Consider the following 20,222-nt stretch of genomic DNA (forward strand, 5'->3'; position numbering starts at 1 on the left):
AATAAATAAAATTCCCTGAACACATGCACACCCCAACCCTGCCACTAATAGCAGACACAAGCATTGTTAGCCCTTTGTGCAATTTAATACACATTTTGCCATTACCAACAAACAGTAAAGAGTAAAGCTTTCTGCTCCTATAGATTTTGGGCAGACTCTCGATATGTACAGCAGTTTCATTGCTTTAGTAGTCTCGCACATACATTCTGTGCAAAAACCTTATTTTGGTTAAGTCAAGCGTGCCATCTCTTCAGCCATTCCAATAAAAACATTGCCCCAATTATTACAAGTGTCTCTGGATACACACTTTTAGCACACTCTTGCATAAAGTTAAACTTTTGCAATGTTTTTTTCAGTTGCAAAACTGTGCATAAGCTAACGGTACACCTGACGTAAAGTCTTGGGCAAGTGTAGCCAAAAAAAGATTATGTCGAACCATATTATTTAAACTACTTCAGAGATGCCAAGCAAACGTTGTACACAACAGAGACAACTCAAGTTGGTACAGGTTTTAACACATGTGTAGACATTCTCTAGACAAAGAAAAGCAAAATTAAACTGAGATTGACTGCCCTTCACCCACACCCCACTTTTGGGAGAGTCCCTCAAGAGCCATGGCTAACATGTCAGCCCTATTTCTGACTCCCTGGAGCGTTCAGAGAATGCATGTTAAAGGGGCGACATGGAGGAATGGCAGGGCACCTCAGCTCGTCATGAAGCAAAAAGGATTGATTTTTTCTTTAAGTGCTCTTATGTTTCCATGTTTTATATTTCCATATTATATATACACTGATCAGCCATAACATTAAAACCACCTCCTTGTTTCTACACTCACTGTCCATTTTATCAGCTCCACTTACCATATAGAAGCACTGTGTAGTTCTACAATTACTGACTGTAGTCCATCTGTTTCTCTGCATTCTTTGTTAGCCCCCTTTCATGCTATTCTTCAATGGTCAGGACTCTCCCAGGACCACTAAAGAGTAGGTATTATTTGGGTGGTGGATCATTCTCAGCACTGCAGTGACACTGACATGGTGGTGGTGTGTTAGTGTGTGTTGTGCTGGTATGAGTGGATCAGACACAGCAGCGCTGATGCAGTTTTTAAACACTGTCCCTGCTGGACTGAGAATAGTCCACCAACCAAAAATAGATCCAGCCAACAGCACCCCATAGGCAGCGTCCTGTGACCACTGATGAAGGTCTAGAAGATGACCAACTCAAACAGCGGCAATAGATGAGCGATCGCCTCTGACTGTACATCTACAAGGTGGACCAACTAGGTAGGAGTGTCTAATAGAGTGGACAGTGAGTGGACAAGGTATTTAAAAACCTGATCCACTCACACCAGCACAACACACAATAACACACCACCACCATGTCATTGTCACTGCAGTGCTGAGAATCATCCACCAACTAAATAATACCTGCTCTGTAGTGGTCCTGTGGGGGTCCTGACCATTGAAGAACAGGGTGAAAGCTGGCTAAAAAAAGATGGACTACATTCAGTAATTGTAAAACTACAAAGTGCTTCTATATGGTAAGTGGAGCTGATAAAATGGACAGTGTGTGTAGAAACAAGGAGGTGGTTTTAATGTTATGGCTGATCGGTGTATATATAAATATATATTTAATATTCTAACAACACAACAACAACAAGGTTGCTTTGGCTCAGACAAAAGAGAAACAGACACATTCTCTGCATAACGTGTTACCCCTTTTACCCATAAGGGGAGCTCTGAGGTAATTACAAATCACTTCACTGTGTGAACCTGAACCGGACATCTTCCATCAAACCAGTATTTCCTCATGTCTTTTTAAGCACCCAGGTAAAGTGAGAGACTGGCAATGCCTTCAAGTCCAGAAGTGATAGTGTAGAAAAAAGAGCAGCCGCAAAAATGGCATAGCAGAAGTTCATAAACCAAAAATAAAAAATGTTGGCAATCCAAATATACATATATAAAGTCACTATAAATATTACCATAGTGGTATTTTCCCAGTCTCTTTTTGGTGGGTACATATTCAAGTTTTTATATCTTCCATGTGAGAGATCAGTACACATGTGCAAAATGAGAAAGCTTCCACCAGTCTTGTTTATATTCGAGGAAGAAAGTGTGTGACCGTCATGGAGGTGCTGGCCTTGTTGCCTCTCTTCATTTTGCCGTGTTTGCTGAGAGCAATGTAGAATCCCTTGTAAACAGAAGACTCATAGGCATTATAGTTATTTGGCAGCAGGGTCTCCTTGAACTTGCACTCATACTTAAAGGTGGGCTGAAAAGTAAAGAAAAAGAATATTACAAACTCAGTTTTTTCCACCCACTGGCAAATGTATGCAAGATTAAAGCAGTGGCATTTTGGATCACTATTCTAATTATGGATTTTCCCTTCTTCCCCCCCCAATCTAACAGCATCCAATAAACAACATGTATCGTTTTACACTGCTGCAGACCCCTACCCTGACAGAGGAGAGCTGTACCCAATACATGCCCCCCCCCCCCCCCCCCCAACACATCTGCAGTTGCCAAATGCTTTTTTTTTTTACCTTTCACACAGAGAGCAGTATTGCATACCAAGAGTCACACACTGATCACTATTAATCACCATCTCTATGCAGGTGACTCTGACCAGCCAGCAGAGGACACAACTGCAGCAGTAGTGAGCAATCTCTTTAAACATGTCTCTCAACAGATCATAACACAGCCAATCATATCTGTGTAGGCACCTGGAACATTTATGTTGATGTTATCAGCACACCCAAAGTTTGGCAATATGTCTCTTTTACCTGGATAAGCTGGTTGGCAAAAATAGTAATTTGTAGTAGTACCTTGTAAAGGCTGTTTGGAAATTCAATGCAACCCCTTTTTATTTATTAGGATTTTAACGTCATGTTTTACACACTATGGTTACATTCATGACAGAAATGGTAGTTACACAGTTCACAAGTTCAATATCAAACACAGTCATGGACAATTTTGTATCTCCAATTAACCTGACTGCATGTCTTTGGACTGTGGGAGGAAAACAGAGCTCCCGGAGGAAACCCATGCAAACCCACAAGCAAATGGTTTGAGGTTGTACTGAGGTTGTTAAGGAAGTCTTTGTAACTCATTATTCCATTAACTTTTTGCAATGCACAACTGGCAGCAAAAGAGATACAATGCATAATATACCACCAGTATGCTTAAGTTAAACCAAACTTTAGTCAATCTTTAAAGTGCTGATTTCGAGGCTTATTTTTGCACTGCAGTCTCTAAGCTTCTGGTAATGTAGAACCCCAAATCAGAAAAGTTGGGACAGTATGGAAAATGCAAATAAAATAAAGATGCAGAGTGTTCCTTACATTCACTTTGACTTGTATTTGATTGCAGACAGTTTGAACCTGAGATATTTCATGTTTTGTCTGGTCAACTTCATTTCATTTGTTAATAAACATCCATTCCTGCATTTCAGGCCTGCAACACATTCCAAAAAAGAAGTTGGGACGGGGGCAATTTAGGTGACGAACAGGTGATTGTAATTGTGGTTTGGTACAAAAGCAGCATCCAGTAAAGGCTGAGTCTTTGATGAGCAAATTTGATCAGAGGATCTCCAGTTTGTCAACAAATTTGTGAGAAAATGTTTTAAATGTTTAAAAACAATGAACCATGTCCAGAAGTGATGTCGACTTCTCTGGGCTCAGAGACGTCTAGGATGGACCATCACACAGTGGAAACATATATTGTGGTTACATAAATCAGCATTCTAGGTTTTTTTGGAAAAAATGGATGCCGTGTGTTCCAAACCAAAGACGGAAAGGACCATCCAGACTGTTATCAGCAACAAGTCCAAAAGCCAGGGTTTGTCATGGTATGGGGCTGTGTCAGTGCCTTTGGCAAAGGTCATGTACACTTCTGTGATGGCAACATTAATGCAGAAAAGTACACTGAGATCTTAAAGCAACATATGCTGCCTTCAAGATGTCGTCTTTTCCAGGGACGTTCATGCATTTTTCAACAAGACAATGCAAGACCACATGCTGCACACATTACAAAAGCATGGCTGCGGAATAAGAGGGTACAGGTACTGGACTGGCCTGCCTGCAGTCCTGACCTGTCCCCAATGGAGAACGTGTGGTGAAATTTGGAACGACAAACCCGGCAGGAAGAATGGGACAAAATAAAAGCTGAAACACTAAATCGCTAAATCCTCAGTGTCAAAACATCTTTTAAGTGTGGTGAAAATGAATAACAACATTACAAAGTGGTAAATGCTTAACTGTCCCAACTTTGTTGCAGGTCTGAAATGCAGGAATGGATGTTTATGAATAAATGAAATGAAGTTGAGCAGATAAAACATGAAATATCTCAGGTTCATCCTGTCTGCAATCAAATAAGATTCAAAGTAAATGTAAGAAACTCTGTGTTTTTTATTATTATTGGCATTTCCCATGCTGTCCCAACTGTTCTGATTTGGAGTTGTAAATCTTGTTTGTCTGTGGACTGTTATATTAGTGTGCCAGAAGCTTTTATTTATTGTGAGAATTTGTAAGGGTTACTGAATTACATCTGACCACCTGAAAAAAAATCCCTGACTCTTGCAAATAGTCTATTGTTTCATGTAGTTAATACAATATACAATGTACAAATGACCAATTGTTTGTACATAAGAGGAGGTCAAAAGTCTGAGACCACTAGTGAAAATTTGTTTATTGCATTCTCCTCAGTACAATATCCTTTATGACAAATTATATTATCAGCAAAATAGTTTGTGAGGAATCTTTGACATTATTAACAGTCGTGGACGTTTCTTCATCAAGCATTCATTATGTGTTCTGTAACATCACAAAATGATATATAAAATATTTGATATATTAAGAAACCATGCTGAGAGACCATAACATAAATGATACATAAAATACATACAAAGGGGGACATACCAAATATTGAGAAATGCATGTCATTTTTGCTGCATGTCAAAAGGAGCCAGCAATGGGCTACTTGCACATGCTGTTTTTCATTTGTTCCCTTCAAGACTTATCAAAACCTATGGTCAACGATATTATTCAGATTATTCAAGCAAGTAGGCTTAGTGCATTTCAGTGCTTCTCTTCTAATCTGATCCTGTCAGACATCTTACCTTGTAAAAACCGAATGCCTTTGAGAGCCAGCAAAATGGTAAATGCCTAAACGATGCTTCATAGTATGCCCCTCAATTTGTTTACTCAGCTGCACAATCTCCTTTTTGAGAGACATGTTTTCATAGAGAGCCAAGTCGACAACTGCAGGATCCAGAGCTAAAGTGTACTCATGGTCTTCTGGGTTGATATCAGCCTTTCCTGGTCAATCTCTCCTCTCCCAAACCCCAAGTCTTGAGACTGGAATGGAGAAATTGTTCCACTCAAACATTGCTGGAACAGCTTCCCTCTTTAACAGTCCCCATCGTTTTGCAGACACAGGCTCGTGAACATCCTCTTTTTTTAAATGCTGGCTACAAACTTGCATATAGGGTCTGAGTGGAAAATGTTCCCTTTGGATAGACACAATCCACTTTCGCCTTGTTTCCTTATCAAAGGGAAATGTATGAAAAGATCTGGAGGCTTGACACAAATGCACACAGCAATATTTAGCTGTAGTGCCATCAGTTTGTTGAAGCTTCTTTCTCTGAGACATTGCCGCCACTAGACAAAAAGTCTAGTAATTTGATTCTGATTTAACCGGCTGAGATTTTACCCGAAGCCTGTCAGCACCACCTTGTGTATCTATTCAATTAATTATGCAATGCAAGAGACAATTATGTACAGGATATGGAAACTTTTAGCAAGGCTTTAACAAGTCCTTGTGCCTGTATCATATATTCTTACACAAACTTTGAGCGTGAAAAATTTAGAATTAATGGAAGGGCTGCCATACAGAAACATTTTGTAAAGGCCAATTAGCAAACATGAAACATACTATAAGAAGCACAAAAACAATTAAGATGTAATACGGTCTGATGGGCAACTTTAATAATAATTCCTACATCTAAACAGATTTATGTTTAGATTTTATGTTCCTTGAAAATAGATCTGTTAAGTCTTGTAATGTGCTGCTGAACGTTTGTGATCACTTAAATTATATGTCTATGCAAAAGTTGGTTATGATCAGCGCTAAAATGTGTGGCTCCTCTTACATGCTTTTCTCCACCCAGCTTAACACCATAGGAGTTAAATCCATAACACAATGAAAACACCGTCTGTTATGGGTAACAGCACTGCTCTGCTTTATACACCGATCAGCCATAACATTAAAACCACCACCATTAAAGTCTCTGACTTTACATCTACAAGGTGGACCAACTAGGTAGGAGAGTCTAATAGAGTGGACAAGGTATTTAAAAACCTGATCCACTCATACCAGCACAACACACACTAACACACCACCACCATGTCAGTGTCACTGCAGTGCTGAGAAAGATCCACCACCTAAATAATACCTGCTCTGTGGTGGTCCTGTGGGGGTCCTGACCATTGAAGAACAGGGTGAAAGCAGGCTAAAAAGGTATGTAGAGAAACAGATGGACTACAGTCAGTAATTGTAGAACTACAAAGTGCTTCTATGCTGTAAGTGGAGCTGATAAAATGGACAGTGTGTGTAGAAACCAGGAGGTGGTTTTAATGTTATGGCTGATCGCAGTATGTTCCTTGCAAATAGGTCTCCTAAATCTTGCAATGTGCTGCTGAACGTTTGTGATCACTTAAATTATATGTGCGTAAAGTCTATGCAAAAGTTGGCTGTGATCAGCGCTAAAATGTGTGGCTCCTCTTACATGCTTTTCTCCACCTGGCTTAACACCATAGGAGTTAAATCCATAACACAATAAAAACACCGTCTGTTATGGGTAACAGCACTGCTCTGCTTTATAGTCTAAATCGTGATCATGGGTAACAGCACTGCTCTGCTTTAAGTCTCAATTGTGATTATGGGTAACAGCACTGCTCTGCTTTAAGTCTCAATTGTGATTATGGGTAACAGCACTGCTCTGCTTTATAGTTTCAATTGTGATTAGCAAAGACACATATCACTTTTATACACCTTAACCTGAGTTACAGATGTTTCTTCTAAAGCAGCTGCTTTTTTTTAACAGTTTATGCTTTATGCAAATATTCTGTAGACTTATTATCATTAGTGAGCTACCACTTTAGTAGCCACTGTTCCACTTTTAATGACGTTTGTCCATGTTTGATATGACTAATATTAGCTATGACATCTTGCATATCAAAGTTCTAATTATCAGAGATCTTTTTTAGCTACTATGTGCTGTTGATTATAACAAAACTCATCTCTAAAGCTGTGTATTGTCACTGGCTTTTTTATATGGTGTTACTTTAATTTTGTCCTTCCTCTATAAAAGGCATTTAGTACGATAGACTGCACTGATGGCTGTTGTTTTTTAAACATTATTTTTACATTTATTATTAAACTTTAATAATATTTTACATTTACTTAAATTACTTACAATTACTTTACATTAATTAACCACAAATAAACCGCAAATTAGTTTTCATAAACTGTCATAAAATGTTAACAAGGCTGCCATTAAATCTGAAACTGTCTATATTTGGTGTGATTACTTACAACCCCAAATCAAAAATAAGGAAATAATAATGAATAAAAAAAATCATAGATTTTCTTATATTTACTTATTTTATTTCATTGCAGACAGGATGAACCTGAGATATTTCATGTTTTGTCTGCTCAACTTCATTTCATTTATTAATAAACATCCATTCCTGCATTTCAGGCCTGCAACACATTCCAAAAAAAAATTGGGACAGTAAAGCATTTACCACTTTGTAATGTTGCCATTCCTTTTCACCACACTTAAAAAGACGTTTTGACACCGAGGATACCAAGTGATTTAGTGTTTCAGCTTTTATTTTGTCCCATTCTTCCTGCAAACACGTCTTAAGATGTACAACAGTACAGGGTCGTCATTGTCGCATTTTCCATTTTGAAACTCTCCACACATTCTCTATTGGGGACAGGTCAGGACTGCAGGCAGGCCAGTCCAGTACCCATACCCTATTCTTCCACAGCCATGCCTTTGTAATGTGTGCAGCATGTGGTTTTGCATTGTCTTGTTGAAAAATGCATGGACGTCCCTGGAAAAGATGACGTCTTGAAGGCAGCAAATGCTGCTCTAAGATCTCAATGTACTTTTCTGCATTAATGCTGCCATAACAGAAGTGTAAATGACCTTTGTCAAGGGCACTGACACAGTCCCATACCATGACAGACCCTGGCTTTTGGACTTGCTGATAACAGTCTGGATGGTCCTTTTTGTCTTTGGTCCGGAGCACACGGCGTCCATTTCCTCCAAAAAACACCTGGAATGCTGATTCATCTGACCACAATACACGTTTCCACTGTGTGATGGTCCATCCTAGATGCCTCCGAGCCCAGAGAAGTCAACGCCGCTTCTGGACATGGTTAACAAGGTAAAGTGCTCCATATTGGTAAAAGGTAAAAAAACTCCATATTGTAGTGCTTGACAAAGGTTTGCCAAAGTAATTCCTTGCCCATGTGGTTATATCAGCTACTGTTGAGAGGCGGTTCGTAATGCAGTGCCATCTCAAGGATCGAAGATCACAAGCGTTTTGCTTAAGCTTGCGCCCTTGGCCTTTATGCACTGAAATTCTTCTCAATTCCTTGAATAGTTTAATGATATTATGCACTGTAGAGGGAGAAATATCCAAATCTTTTCCAATCTTTTTTTGAGGTACATAATAATTTTCTCACGCATTTGTTGACAAACTGAATATCTTTGCTCATCAAAGACTCACATCATTATTTAGTTTTATCACCTCATTACTAGTCCTAAATTGGCCCTGTCCCAAATTGTTTTGTAATGTGTTGCAGGCCTAAAATGCAGGAATGGAGGTATATTAACAAATGAAATGAAGCTGAGCAGACAAAACATGAAATATCTTGGATTCAAACTGTTTGCAATCAAATAAAAGTCAAAGTACACATAAGGAACACTGCATTTTTATTTCATTTGCATTTTCCATACTGTCCCAACTTTTTCTGATTTGGGGTTGTAAATACAAGAATAACTGTTTGAAATTTTATTATTACACTTATACTGAAATATTTCTAATCCACTCTAATGTATCTGCATTAAATTACTCGGAAAACATGCCCTGACCTCATACATTGCTGAGCCATTCACCAGATATGCAGTGGATTTAGACGATATTCAGACCCCTTACATTTATACACATTTTATTGAGCTGTTGACTTGATTTTAAATGGATATAACTGTTATTTTAACTCATCAGTTAACTTCAGTTAAAACAGAAAACTACATCTCTTATTCACAAAAATATTCATATCCTTTATTTACATGCAATAACAACTGCCACAGATAAAGGCAAGCATAGTATTTGATAAATATTTACTTCTACTTTTTCACACTGCATGGCAAAGAATTATCGCTGACTACTTCTAGTATAATTTGAAGACGTCAATGGCTTGGTTCCTTTACACTAAGTAATAAATAATTCTTAAGTTGTCTCAAACTGTCTGTAAAAATCAGTTATTGGAAAACCAGTTACTTTCAGGATTGTATTGGTTGCAAGGCTAACATTTTTTTTTACTGTCAATGCTGAATTATTCTTGAGTGAGTAAATAGCTATTTAGTTATATTTAATGTAAATCTTGCCACAAATGTTCGGATTAAAAAGTATTTTTGTTACAGTTTTAATAGGGTATATTGCAGGACCAGACACTCCACCATTTGTAAACTTAATGTTTAACCTTTAACATGCTTTATGAGCTTATAAACTTGTTGTATTTACTTTGCTGTTTATGTATGTGAGTTGAACTCACAGGAAAAAATAATTTGCGAAGTTATGCTGCTGTCAGATAACAGAAACTTTTTCTTTTAACAATTTCCTTTTCATCTCTGTTGCAGGTCCAGCTCCACCGGAAAACACTGGGTGCACAGCAGGAATACCCTGGACATTCACCCTCAGACATAGCCAATCGTGTCTGTGTAAACACCTGGCCGGCCGAGAGCACCACAGAGATTAGAACCCTAATGTCAGGGGTGGTGAGCTAGCATAACAGACCTCTGTGCTGCCCAAGCAACTTTGACCAGTTTGATGTTTTAAGTACATACAGTAACAGAGACAGTGGTACTCCAGTGGGTACAGCTTTGGACTATCAATGACTATCAATGCAGCCACTGTTGGCATTCAATTCTATTCTCTATAAATGCTTTACTTTATTCTTAGTCATTTGAATAGTTAACACTCTCAACATTAACAACTAATATCAATTATGATTTAAATAAACTAATAATAGAAACATTTACACAGCCACATTTCAAACCAAAGAGTCATGCATGGTTCCTGAGGCACAGTTCAAGTACCTCTGGTTAATATACAGTATATTCTTACAGCCAACAACTTCATTAAAATGTGTAAACTAATTACAAGTAAACTTCTTGGAAGCTTTGGAAAACACCAACTATAAAATAAAGGAAACTGATTATTTAATGTCACTTAAGTGTGATTCTGAAGCTTACTCAGAAACACCAGGTGCAAGGTTGAAATACACTATAGACAGGGAGCCAATCCATTGCAGGACATTACACTTTTACAATTTCACTTACTCACACCTAGCAATTTACACATGCAGAAATGCACTTCTTGCTAGTTGCTGGGGTGGTACCCTCAAAGGTACATCTTCGGTACCTTTAATATATATTGTTCTTTGTACTTTTCATTGTAAAACAATCCATGCAAGTTAGAACAGAGACATGCTCAAGGGTACCACCGGTATGTTTTTGGGAGGTTTTTTGGGGATACTTGAAGCACAACCAAAATGAAATGGAGAGAACATCCAAAACTCCACAGTGACAGGAGGCTATGTTCAAAGCCAGTTCCTCAGGACCCGGGATGTTTTGTGGCACACTACCTACTGCACCACCATTCATTCTTCATCCATTCTTTATCAACCTCCTCAGTCCTGATTAGTAATGAGATAGGTCTGTGCATCCCCGGAAACAATTGGTGCAAAGTTGAAACAAATTAAATGTTTCACCAGTCAATCAAAGAGCATCGCAAACTCACCCATTCACCTACTGGCATGTTTTCAGTAGTAAAAGGAAAACCACTCAGACCAGGGAAAACAAGCAAACTTCTTACTGTGACAGGAAGCAAGGTTTTGAAACCAGGTCCCCAAGGGTTTTCAAGTTCATCTAACAACTAAGACTAACATTGGTAGTGAGGATGTAAAATTGTGGTGCAGATGGATGCTGAGCTGAGTGAATCCTACCGTTCCATACAACTTTCCTCTGTTGCTCATAGCGACAAAAAGCTCGCTCTTGACTCCGTACAGGCTCACCACGCCTCTCTCCACTGTGGAAATCTCTATCAAACCTGGCAAAGAGATCACTACGTTAAAATATATTCTATAGCATAATTAAAAAGCCAAAAGGTTAAGCTTGTGTATGTGGATCCGGTGTGTCTTGTATAAAATATTATAATAATGTATCCTAATCTCTCTCTGTACGCAGGACATGACATGGCATGACATGACATGAGTTTGGGACGTCCGGGAGAATCTGTGTACAAATAATGAAACACTAACTGATATGCTGCCTGTACACTTTAATGTATTAGGAGACGTCTGTCTGTCTGAACCTATGAGATGCGTTTAATGTCAGGATTACTCCTATTTAGACAAAAGCGCGCACTGAAGGCTGTGTGCGTGTGGTTACTGCGTTACACTTTCTGCACTGTGGAAACTCACTGTACTGGTTCTCGTCGTGCACGCCGTTTATCCGGCCATCTGGGAGGACCTGCAGGTGAAACCCGATGCCCACGTTGCAGTAGAGCCTTCTCACGCGCTTGATGCCTAGCAAATAATCGCTCTCCCAGCTGGCGTCCGCCCTCTGGCTAGAGATGGCCAACATGGAGCGGGACAGCAGGCTCTCCCAGCGGCGTTCTAACCAAGTCCCATTAGCAGTGCTGGCGATCGGCGGCCCGATGCCGGCCAGCAATCCCAAGAAAAGCACGGCGGCAGGCGGCCAGTGCCCACTGGCCTGGCGGACCATAGTGACAAGCGACCTTCGCGCAACGGTTATCCAGTTTACCTCGGTGGCACGTGGTGCGCAGCGCACGGCGCTAAAAATACAGCTCCTCCTGTTTTCCAGCCATCGGCATAGCGGTACAAGCTTATTTTAGCGTTGCGGAGCAGGGTTTCAAGCGTGAGACGCGAGCCCGCAGTCAGTTGACCGAAAGAGAGCGCGGCGGGACGAGCAGTGCCTGTGCTGGTGCTGAACCTAGTGATTGGCATGTTGCGCCTCTTACTTTTGGGGGGCAACGCCGTTGCACTTTGTATGTGTGTGTGTGTGTGTGTGTGTGTGTGTGTGTGTGTGTGTGGGCACACTCACCGCACACCTAATGCACCTTGCCCTCAGACCCCCAGCATCCAAGCGTGTGACATCACTCTGACTTCACGCGCTGCTGCGCTGTGTAAAACGCTTTGGGGGAAAAAGGGGGTGTGGGAGCTGCGATGATCGCCAAAGTAACAGCGACTGCTACTGATGGAACTACAAGCGTCCCTAATCGGGACGCTGGTCATTTGGCTGGCCAGGCCGATTCCTTATTTAGAAGGAAGGTGTAAAAACAGGTCACTTGTCACTGGAGAGCAATTGCGCCCACCCTGCCTCCCTGTCACCGTGTTCCTCTGCGCCTGCTAAGAAGTTTACGCATGTTCCTGAAGCCTGCGCGCTTTATTCCCCACTTTGACAGGTCTGTTATGCGTAGCGCACCCTTTCCCTTAAAATGAAGAGAAACCACATACGGTTCATTTCAGAGAGGCTCTTATACTCTGATGCAGGAAACGCACGCATAATTGCAGCAATGAATTGAATAATACTTAATTGAATCGCAACTCAAATCGCACAATTAACAGATGTGTTCAACTCATAAACCTTGGGGCACTGTCGCCTCACAACAAGAAGGTCCTGGGTTCTTTCTGTGTGGAGTTTGCATGTTCTCTCCGTGTCTGCGTGGGTTTCCTCCGGGAGCTCCGGTTTCCTCCCACAGTCCAAAGACATGCAAGTGAGGTGGACTGGAGACACTAAATTGTCCATGACTGTGTTCGATATAACCTTGTGTGAACTAATGAACCTTGTGTAATGAGTGGCTACCGTTCCTGTCATGAATGTTTTTTTTTTTTGTTTGTTTATTTGGATTTTAACGTCATGTTTTACACTCTTTGGTTACATTCATGACAGACACACGGTAGTTACTTATTACACAAGGTTCATCACTTCTCAAGGTTATATCGAACACAGTCATGGACAATTTTGTATCTCCAAATCACCTCACTTGCATGTCTTTGGACTGTGGGAGGAAACCTGAGCACCCGGGGGAAACCCACGCAGACGCGGCGAGAACATGCAGACTCCACACAGAAAGGACCGGGACCGCCCCACCTGGGGATCGAACCCAGGACCTTCTTTCTGTCAGGCGACAGTGCTACCCACTTAGCCACCGTGCCTGTGTCATGAATGTAACCAAAGTGTAAAACATGACGTTAAAATCCCAATAAACAATAAACAACATAAACCGTGTATGTGTGTATCTACATTACCCCTCCAATGTCTTATTGAACACAGTAAATGTGTTAGGATTTTTAACACAAACTTTTGTTTAGTTGCACAATGTTCCCCTATGTTTTATGTCATTAAGAAATCAAATAACGCACAAGTCTCAGCTCACATCTCAGCATGTCTGCGAGATATCTCACAATGGATGACGGCTCATCATCTAAGACTCAATCACAGCAAGACAGAGCTGTTGCTCATTCCTGGAGATCAATCTCCAACCCAGGACCTAGTCATCTCTCTTGATGACTCCCAGATCAGACCATCTGATAAGGTAAGAAGCCTTGGTGTCGTCCTGGATAACCAGCTGACCTTCTCTCCTCACGTAGCCAATATGACGAGATCGTGCCGGTTCCTCTTCTACAATATCAGGAAGATTCGACCATTTCTCTCCATGGAAGCTACTCAGATTCTGGTTCAGTCACTTGTAATCTCACGGTTGGACTACTGCAACTCCCTCCTGGCAGGTGCCCCAATGTCCACTACTAAACCCTTGCAGCTCATTCAAAATGCAGCTGCTCGTCTGATTTTTAACCAACCTAAACACTGCCACATCACCCCACTGTTGCATTCTCTTGACTGGCTTCCTGTAGCTGCACGAATTAAGTTAAATTTTAGTTCCCCAAGCTACCTTTGTGGTCTAACCAAACCCCGCTCTGTACCACGCAACCTCCGAGCCACTAGTCTCGCTCGACTTGATCCTTCACCCAGGACTAGAGGAAGACAAGCATCAAGGCTCTTCTCTGTACTGGCACCCAAATGGTGGAACGAACTTCCTCTGTCTGTCCGAACACCTGAGTCTCTTGCTATCTTTAAAAAACGATTAAAAACCCACCTTTTTACTAAGCACTTAAGATGACTTGTACTTACTTACTAACACTCCATTTCCATTTCCATTTCTTAATAAATAAAAATAAATAAATTAAAAAAAAACTTTGGTTATAACAGGTTTTAGCAGATTTGTGTTCTTGGACTGTTGTCTACTTAAACTAGAGTAATGAAATGTTTACTATGGAAGCACTTCTGTAAGTCGCCCTGGATAAGAGCATCTGCCAAATGCCAAAAATGTAAATGTGAATAACATTAACCTTATTCTAATAATTTTAATCACTAAGTTCATTACAAATACCAAATAGCGTAAATCGTTTATTTGAAGTACTGTACCTGTTTTTTATGATGGACCTGCACAAACATCTTAATAAAAATACATTGTTTGATATTTCTGCTATTTTAGTAGAATAATTTCAAACTCATTGCTCTTCTCCATCACAAACATTAGTGCAAAGTTTTAGCACCTTCTCGCCACATCTATTATTATTATTAAAAAGAAATAAACACAACCACTGCAGCAAACAAACAGCAATAGCACAATAAACATACTTTACATTTAATAAATGTAATATTGCACATCTTACTACAACTACAACCAAATCAAAAAAAGTTGGGACAATATCGAAAATGCAAATAAAATAAAAATGCAGTGTTTACTTTGACTTTTATTTGATTGCAGACAGTTTGAACCAAATATATTTCATGTTATGTCTGCTCAACTTTATTTCATTTATTAATATACCTCCATTCCTGCATTTCAGGCCTGCAACACATTCCAAAAAAGTTGAGACGGGGCAATTTAGGGCTAGTAATGAGGTGAAAAAACGAAATAATAATGTGATTCCAAACAGGTGATGTCAACAGGTGATTGTAATCATGGTTTGATACAAATCTCCAGTTTGTCAAGAAATATGTGAGAAAATTATTGAAATGTTTAAAAACAACAAAAGAAAGATGGGAAGGGATTTGCATATTTCTCCCTCTACAGTGCATAATATCATTAAACGATTCAAGGAATCGGGAAGAATTTCAGTGCGTAAAGGCCAAGGGTGCGAGCTTAAGCTGAACGCCTGTGATCTTTGATCCCTTAGACAGCACTGCATCAAGAACCGCCACTCAACAATAGCTGATATAACCACATGGGTGAGGGATAACTTTGACAAACGTTTGTCAAGCACTACAATATGGAGTTACATGCACAAATGCCACTTAAAATTTACTGTGCCAAAAAATGAAGCTTTATGTTAACCATGTCCAGAAGCAGTGTCAACTACTCTGGGCTCAGATGCATCTAGGATGGACCATCATACAGTGGAAATGTGTATTGTGGTCAGATGAATCAGCATTGCAGATTTTGTGTGCTCCATACCAAAGATGAAAAGGACCATCCAGACTGTTATCAGCAACAAGTCCAAAAGCCAGGGTCTGTCATGGTATGGGGCTGTGTCAGTGCCTTTGGCAAAGGTCATTTACACTTCTGTGATGGCAGCATTAATGCAGAAAAGTACATTGAGATCTTAGAGCAACATTTGCTGCCTTCAAGACGTCATCTTTTCCAGGGATGCAAAACCACATGCTGCACACATTACAAAGGCATGGCTGTGGAGGAAGAGGGTACGGGTACTGGACTGGCCTGCCTGCAGTCCTGACCTGTCCCCAATAGAGAATTTTGAAATGAAAAATGTGACAATGACGACCCCGTACTGTTGCACATCTTAAGACGTGTTTGCAGGAAGAATAAGACAAAATAAAACCTGAAACACTAAATCACTTGGTATCCTCTGTGCCAAAACGTCTTTTAAGTGTGGTGAAAAGGATTCACCACACTTACATTACACAGTGGTAAATGCTTTACTGTCCCAACTTTTTTTGGAATGTGTTGCAGGCCTGAAATGCAGGAATGAATGTTTATTAATTAATGAAATGAAGTTTAGCAGACAAAACATGAAATATCTCAGGTTCATCCTGTCTGCAATCAAATAAAAGTCAAAGTAAATGTGAGAAACTCTGTGTTTTTTTTATTATTTGCATTTTCCATGCTGTCCTAACCTTTTCTGATTTGGGGTTGTAGGTCAAAAATTAGTAATGACCACTTTGGCTGACCGTACAGCTTGCAAACCCTTATGTAGCCAGATAGGAGTCTTCTATTCATGTATCAGAAGTGTTTTTCTTTTTCTAACACATTCAATGTAAGACTTGCTCATACAGCAAAATGTTTCCCCAGATTTTCAATGATTTATGAGACTGAGCGCCATGTAAAAACCATCAGCTTTAATTTTTAATATTTCGTGGTGAATTTTGGTTCTGTTTTTCCAGCTTAAGTTTTTGTAATGACTATATCACATAATATTTATAATATTTAGTAAAATCCATTTCTCCATTGACCCATGCCTTGTTACCTGAGGCACACAGATCATGTTTGTGCAGGAATGATTGCTCAGTAGAGCAATTCACCACCACTCCCATGTTGCTAAACTTTCTTGCTGGTTCTTTGATACCAATGCAAAACTGGCTGGCAGTTTGTTGGTCTTCTTGCCTTTATTATTTTGCCCATTATTTTGTGTCACACAAGGTTTAAAGAGTTAAGAGAATTTATGTTAACAATTGATACTTGATGACAATTCTAATGGGTCAAAAACATTTACAACTTTTTCTGGAAAGAAATAATGACATAAAATAGGTAGCTGAGCTATACAAGATAGGGGGAACTAAGATAAAAATGAAAATATTAAAAGAGCACTAATTTTACCATTGATTGAGAAGATGTTGAAGTGCTGAACAGCTTTTGCATACTTGGATGTATTACAAAATGAAGCCTTATGTTAACCATGTCCAGAAGCGGCGTTGACTTCTCTGGGCTCAGAGGCATCTAGGATGGACCATCACTCAGTGAAAAACATGTATTGTGGTCAGATGAATCAGCATTTTCCAAAAAAGATCTGGAGTCTGTCATGGTATGGGGCTGTGTCAGTGCTCTTGGCAAAGGTCATTTACACTTCTGTGATGGCAGCATTAATGCAGAAAAGTACATTAAGATGTTAGAGCAACATATGCTGCCTTCAAGACGTCATCTTTTCCAAGGACGTCCAGCATTTTTCAACAAGACAATGCAAAACCACATGCTGCACACATTACAAAGGCATGGCTGCGAAAGAAGAGGGTACGGATACTGGACTGGCCTGCCTGCCTGCAGTCCTGACCTGTCCCCAATAGTGAATTTTGAAACAAAAATTGCGACAATGACGACCCCATACTGTTGCACATCTTAAGACATGTTTGCAGGAAGAATGGGACAAAATAAAAGCTGAAACACTAAATTACTTGGTATCCTTGGTGCCAAAACGTCTTTTAAGTGTGGTGAAAAGGAATGGCAACTGTTTCAACTTTTTTTGGAATGTGTTGCAGGTCTGAAATGCAGGAATGAATGTTTATTAATAAATGAAATGAAGCTGAGCAGACAAAACATGAAATATCCCAGTTCCATCCTGTCTGCAATCAAATAAAAGTCAAAGTAAATGTAAGAAACTCTGTGTTTTTTTATTATTTGGCTTTTCCATGCTTTTTCTGATTTGGGGTTGTAAAAAAGACTAGGCAAAAATGGCAAACAACTGCTGACAAAAACGATCCATATGTAAAATAGATGAAACTGGGAAGGGACGAAATATTTTTTTCATTTTAAGTCCTTAAATGGGCAGTTCAACCCTTCAATGTAGACAAATTAAAACAACACTGCAAAGAAAAGTGGACCAAAATTTCTCCAAAGCAATGTCAAAGACTCACAAATGTTTGATTGCAGTTATTACTGCCAAGGGTGGCACAATCATTTATTAGGTTTAGAAGGGCAATTATTTTTTCACACTGGTGAAATAGGTTTTAAATAAAATTTTTAATGAATGGAATAACCATTTAAAAGCTGCATTTTGTGTTTACTTGTGTTGTCATTATCTTATGTTGCAATTAGTTCTAGTTAGATCTAAAACATTTACACAAACACTTTTCATAGCACATAATATAAATTGCAGTATTGGGACTTTTTCAAGGATTAATTCTATTTCTATTTCTATTCTATTTAGCTATTCACCCAGTTTTTACTTGTATTTTGGGTCACTGAACACATCATTATTTCACTAAACACACTTGTTGTTACTGTGGCTATAAAAAACCCCCCAACTTGTTTCATCTGACCACAAAACCAAGCTCTTCATCAGAATCCTTTTTGTCTATTAGATCAGCAACAAACCTCAGTCAAGCTTTAAGGTGTTGGTTTGAATTTGGATACCATCAGCAGTCTTAGACTTGATGGGAATCTCAAGGGGAAAATAATGACAGTGCAATAGTAAGATTAAGCCTTTAGATCAATAGTTAAAAAGCAAAAGTGTGGAACACCCTGGATTCTGCTGAGTGATCTAGCTGGTTTGCAAACTTGACGTTTTTAACACCTTATGCCATCATCTGTGTTTTTGCAGAGCTATAAAGGTTTTAATTGGAGTTTTGGCCCATGGTTTTGCTGCCGTCTTAACAATCATGGCAAATTTAATCTTTAGTTAGAACATTAACAAATCAACACTTAATATGAACTTTTGATAATTTCCTTTCCCAGAACTAATATAAAAAGTTCCTAAAAATGTTGGCTAAAAATGTCAAAAATACATTATTTTTCCTACTCAAAAGCATAATTTCCTAGTTAAGGATGGTTTATATAAACATTGTTATGACTCTCCTACAAAGCAGCATACACCGATCAGCCATAACATTAAAACCACCTCCTTGTTTCAACACTCACTGTCCATTTTATCAGCTCCACTTACCATATAGAAGCACTTTGTAGTTCTACAATTACTGTCCATCTGTTCCTCTGCTTATTTTTTTAGACTACTTTCACCCTGTTCTTCAATGGTCAGGACCCCCACAGGACCACCACAGAGCAGGTATTATTTAGGTGGTGGATCATTCTCAGCACTGCAGTAACACTGACATGGTGGTGGTGTGTTAGTGTGTGTTGTGCTGGTATGAGTGGATCAGACACAGCAATGCTGATGGAGTTTTTAAACACCTCACTGTCACTGCTGGACTGAGAATAGTCCACCAACCAAAAATAGATCCAGCCAACAGCTCCCTGTGGGCAGTGTCCTGTGACCACTGATGAAGGTCTAGAAGATGACCAACTCAAACAGCAGCAATAAATGAGCGATCGTCTCTGACTTTACATCTACAAGGTGGACCAACTAGGTAGGAGTGTCTAATAGAGTGGACAGTAAGTGGAAAACATATTTAAAAACTCCAGCAGCGCTGCTGTGTCTGATCCACTCATACCAGCACAATACACACTAACACATCAACACCAGCCATGTCAGTGTCACTGCAGTGCTGAGAATGATCCACCACCTAAATAATACCTGCTCTGTGGTGGCCCTCTGGGGGTCCTGACCATTGAAGAACAGAGTAAAAGCAGGTTAAAAAGGTATGTAGAGAAACAGATGGACTATAGTCAGTAATTGTAGAACTTCAAAGTGCTTCTATATGGTAAGTGGAGCTGATAAAATGGACAGTGTGTGTAGAAACAAGGAGGTGGTTTAAATGTTATGGCTGATCAGTGTAAACACACTGCAGCACACATTACACCCCCTAATACAAATTGTAGGGACTAACATGGCCATACCAATAGGATTTATACACTAAAGGGGTGCAGTGGTGTAAGTAACTGGATCTACACATCCAAGCCTTTTAAATGAGGTTTTTATGAAAGCAGG

General features: G+C 39.6%; 1 protein-coding gene across 1 annotated transcript; it reads right to left on the reverse strand.

The window, feature by feature from the left end:
• Nucleotides 1-2,094: 2,094 nt before the first annotated feature.
• On the reverse strand, nt 2,095-12,323 carry fgf6b (fibroblast growth factor 6b). The gene is made up of 4 exons (XM_063006900.1): nt 12,199-12,323; nt 11,778-12,151; nt 11,301-11,404; nt 2,095-2,271 (listed from the first exon to the last, which is right to left on the reverse strand). Exons 1-4 carry the CDS (start codon nt 12,321-12,323, stop codon nt 2,095-2,097), a joined length of 780 nt encoding a protein of 259 aa, XP_062862970.1.
• Between the last annotated feature and the right edge of the window lie 7,899 nt (nt 12,324-20,222).

Source organism: Trichomycterus rosablanca, chromosome 1 (assembly GCF_030014385.1).
Source record: "Trichomycterus rosablanca isolate fTriRos1 chromosome 1, fTriRos1.hap1, whole genome shotgun sequence".
In the NCBI taxonomy this organism is placed as follows: Eukaryota; Metazoa; Chordata; class Actinopteri; order Siluriformes; family Trichomycteridae; genus Trichomycterus; species Trichomycterus rosablanca.

Bases quoted from the DNA above. Each gene is read 5' to 3' on its own strand.
- fgf6b (XM_063006900.1), bottom strand. From the start codon at position 12,323: ATGCCAATCACTAGGTTCAGCACCAGCACAGGCACTGCTCGTCCCGCC. The intron at 12,152-12,198 runs GTACCGCTATGC...CTGTATTTTTAG, and splicing joins CGCAACGCTAAAATAAGCTT to CGCCGTGCGCTGCGCACCAC. The intron at 11,405-11,777 runs GTGAGTTTCCAC...TCTCTTTGCCAG, and splicing joins GCACGACGAGAACCAGTACA to GTTTGATAGAGATTTCCACA.